This window comes from Nanorana parkeri, unplaced genomic scaffold (assembly GCF_000935625.1).
Source record: "Nanorana parkeri isolate BGI_ZX_2015 unplaced genomic scaffold, ASM93562v1 scaffold2274, whole genome shotgun sequence".
Taxonomy (NCBI): Eukaryota; Metazoa; Chordata; class Amphibia; order Anura; family Dicroglossidae; genus Nanorana; species Nanorana parkeri.
Genome location: NW_017308542.1, coordinates 1,764 through 5,327, shown reverse-complemented (window position 1 = coordinate 5,327; position 3,564 = coordinate 1,764). Strand labels below are relative to the sequence as shown.

The window sequence follows — 3,564 nt, the reverse complement described above, 5'->3', positions numbered from 1 at the left end:
TGGGGGGGTCTATTAGTGCTGTATGGAGGGTCGGGGGAGGGGTGGGGTGGTATAGAGGTGTATTAGTACCCTGTAGAGGGTGGGGGGAAGGGCGATGGGTGGTATCTGGTGTACGAGTACTCTATGGTATATAAAGGGTAACTTGCATACAAGGCATGGGGGCCAGTCTACAGAGAGGCCGGTCGATGGGCACCGGATACCCCCGGTCCTTGTTTGTTTGGTGCCATATGACGGACGCGGTCAGAGAGTTTGCCGCTTGTCCAGATTGGACTTCCAGCTGTCATTCAAGAACAACAAGGTCTGGATGCAGCAGGAAGTGAGAGAGAAATCAGGACAGAGATATTTCAGATGATAGAGAGACAGGGGAAGAGACAGGAAGGCGGAGTCTCCTCTCCGGTACCTCTTCCTCTGCTGCTATCACAGATTTCAAGGCTTGGTCCATTGTTCGCAGTTCTGCCTCTAGCTGTCGGTAGCGACTTGGAAGGGAGAACAGAAGAACATTATAAGGAGGCTGGCAGCCAAAAAATGTGTCCTAATCATCAAGACTCCAATACTCAGACCTCAAGACTCCAATACTGAGACCTCAAGACTCCAAAACTGAGACCTCAAGACTCCAATACTGAGACCTCAAGACGCCAATGCTGAGACCTCAAGACGCCAATGCTGAGACCTCAAGACTCCAAAGCTGAGACCTCAAGACTCCAGCGCTGAGACCTCAAGACTCCAGCGCTGAGACCTCAAGACTTCAGCGCTGAGACCTCAAGACTCCAGCGCTGAGACCTCAAGACTCCAGCGCTGAGACCTCAAGACTCCAGCGCTGAGACCTCAAGACTCCAACGCTGAGACCTCAAGACTCCAACGCTGAGACCTCAAGACTCCAACGCTGAGACCTCAAGACTCCAGCGCTGACACCTCAAGACTCCAGCGCTGAGACCTCAAGACTCCAGCGCTGAGACCTCAAGACTCCAGCGCTGAGACCTCAAGACTCCAAAACTGAGACCTCAAGACTCCAAAACTGAGACCTCAAGACTCCAGCGCTGAGACCTCAAGACTCCAGCGCTGAGACCTCAAGACTTTAGGAGTAGAGTGCCATGATACCACTATTGCAATAATAATTAAGAACCTCATCATGACTTCTATCCATGAAAAGCGGCTTACCTCTCAGCAACTTCAGCTCTCTCTTCAGATCGTTCCAGGTCTGTCTCAATCACCACTAGTTTCCGGGCAACCTGGGAACATACAAGATGCGGTTCAGTGAGATTTGTCTACACAGCTTCTGCTGCTGATAAATGATCTCATAGCTGACCCATCAGTGACAGAGATATACAGGAAACATAACAGCCAAAGGAATGGTGGACCGGCGGACTCCAGAACAGGCCCCTATAGTGCACAGGTCAGCTTTAGTGATGGACATACAAGGCACCTATGGTGGACAACTTAACTCCAGTTATAGAGATACAAGACATCCATGGAGGCCAGCTGAGCTCCAGTACCAGATATACATAGCACCCATGATGCTCCACATAGCTCCACATTTGGAGATACAAGGCACCTATGAAGTGATGGAGATACGAGGCAGCCAAGATAAATGGGGTAAACTCCAATTGTGGAGATGTAAGGCACCCATAATGGACAAGGCAGCTCCTCCAATGGGTATACAAGGCGCCTATGATGGACAGGTGACATCTAATTAGGGAGAAACTGTAAAAGCCACCCATGATGAACAAGGGAGTTTCAGTGATGGAGATACAAGGGACCCATGGTGGCCAACTGAGCTCCAGTATTGGATATACTAGGCATCCATGATGGACAGATGAAGCTCCAGTTATGAGATACAACCCACACATTATGGACAGGGGAAATCCAGTTATAGAGATACTATATATGTCAGCCATGTTGGAGAGGAAGCTCCAGGCGGGCCTGATGAATAGGCAATCTCCAGTTGGGGAGATATAAGAGACCCATGATGGATAGGTGAGCTTCACTGATGGGGATACAAGGCACCCATGGTGGTCAGCTAAGTTTCACTGATGGGGATACAAGGCACCCATGGTGGTCAGCTAAGTTTCACTGATGGGGATACAAGGCACCCATGGTGGTCAGCTGAGCTCCAGTGATGGGGATACAAGGCACCCATGGTGGTCAGCTGAGCTCCAGTGATGGGGATACAAGGCACCCATGGTGGTCAGCTAAGTTTCAGTGATGGGGATACAAGGCACCCATGGTGTTCAGCTAAGTTTCAGTGATGGATATACAAGGCACCCATGGTGGTCAGCTAAGTTTCAGTGATGGGGATACAAGGCACCCATGGTGTTCAGCTAAGTTTCAGTGATGGATATACAAGGCACCCATGATGGACAGCTGAGCTCCAGTGATGGGGATACATATCATATAAAAGGTCAGCTTAACCCGAGTCATGTCTGGGCATTGGAAGAACCTACCTCCTCATATTTTCTGTCAGAGTCCTCAGCTACGTGCTTGGCCTCTTTCAGCTGCAGATCCTGGTCATGCATCTTCTCTTCATCTTTGGTGGCTCTGTTCTCAATGACCTTCATCCCTCTGGAAGAAATCAGTTCTACATATGAGTAACCAAATGTGCCTCCGTCCTCTGAATCTACCAACAACTGCAAGTGCTGCCTTCTCCTTTTATAGAGAGAAGCCCATCAATGATTATATGAAAATCTGAACCTCGGACCTTACATGATGGAGCCCACCAAGAGAGGAACGAGGTCTACCCCTAACATCATACATTGTATAGACGAGGATAGGACATTAGCCAACAACATGCTACATACTCTGCTACATACTCTGCTACATACTCTGCTACATACTCTGCTACATACTCTGCTACATACTCTGCTACATACTGATGTGCAGCCGATGTACGGATGAGATCAGCCACGCTGAGCCGTAGTGAATAGCCGAATGTTGTTCAGCGCACTTCACTACGGCTCGGTTATTCCCTCGGCTGCCTTCCCCAGCTTTGTGAACAACACCCTACGTGTTCCAGACGTGCACTAGATTTCATGTGTCCTGGGTGGGCACCCTATCCCATGTCCTGAGGGAGCGGTCCCCCATCCTACATCAAGTGTCCTGACTGGGCACCAGATTCTGTGACCTGAGTGAGCACGAGATACCATATCCCTGGTGGACACCAGAACCCGTGTCCTTACTGGGCACCAAACAAACCTTTCGCTTTCATCCACGGCCTTCTCCGTCTCCTCCAGCTTCTGCAGACCCGTGGCAAGTCTTTCCTGGGCCCGGTCCAACTCCTCCTCTACCAGCTGGATACGTCTGTTCAGAGAGGCCACGTCAGACTCAGCCTAGAAGAAGAGAGAAAAATCCATGAATGTCACATGTCATCTCACCGTCTTCCCATGACATGATACCAGAGAGCCCCCACTGACCACAGAGATCCCCCACTGACCACAGAGATCCCCCACTGACCACAGAGAGCCCCCACTGACCACAGAGAGCCCGCACTGACCACAGAGATCCCCCACTGACCACAGATCAGCCCCCCTTACCCCACTGTGAGCCCCCACAGACCCCAGAGATCCCCCA

General features: G+C 50.6%; 1 protein-coding gene across 1 annotated transcript in view; it reads right to left on the bottom strand.

The window, feature by feature from the left end:
• Window positions 1-3,564, bottom strand: part of LOC108801271 (tropomyosin alpha-3 chain-like) — a gene marked incomplete at its 5' end in the record, with an annotated part of 19,737 nt that overhangs the window by 14,602 nt on the left and 1,571 nt on the right. Inside the window, 4 exons of the mRNA XM_018573207.1 lie at window positions 401-476; window positions 1,159-1,229; window positions 2,442-2,559; window positions 3,190-3,325. Coding sequence (XP_018428709.1) covers window positions 401-476; window positions 1,159-1,229; window positions 2,442-2,559; window positions 3,190-3,325 — 401 coding nt within the window. The remainder of the gene's footprint in view (window positions 1-400; window positions 477-1,158; window positions 1,230-2,441; window positions 2,560-3,189; window positions 3,326-3,564) is intronic.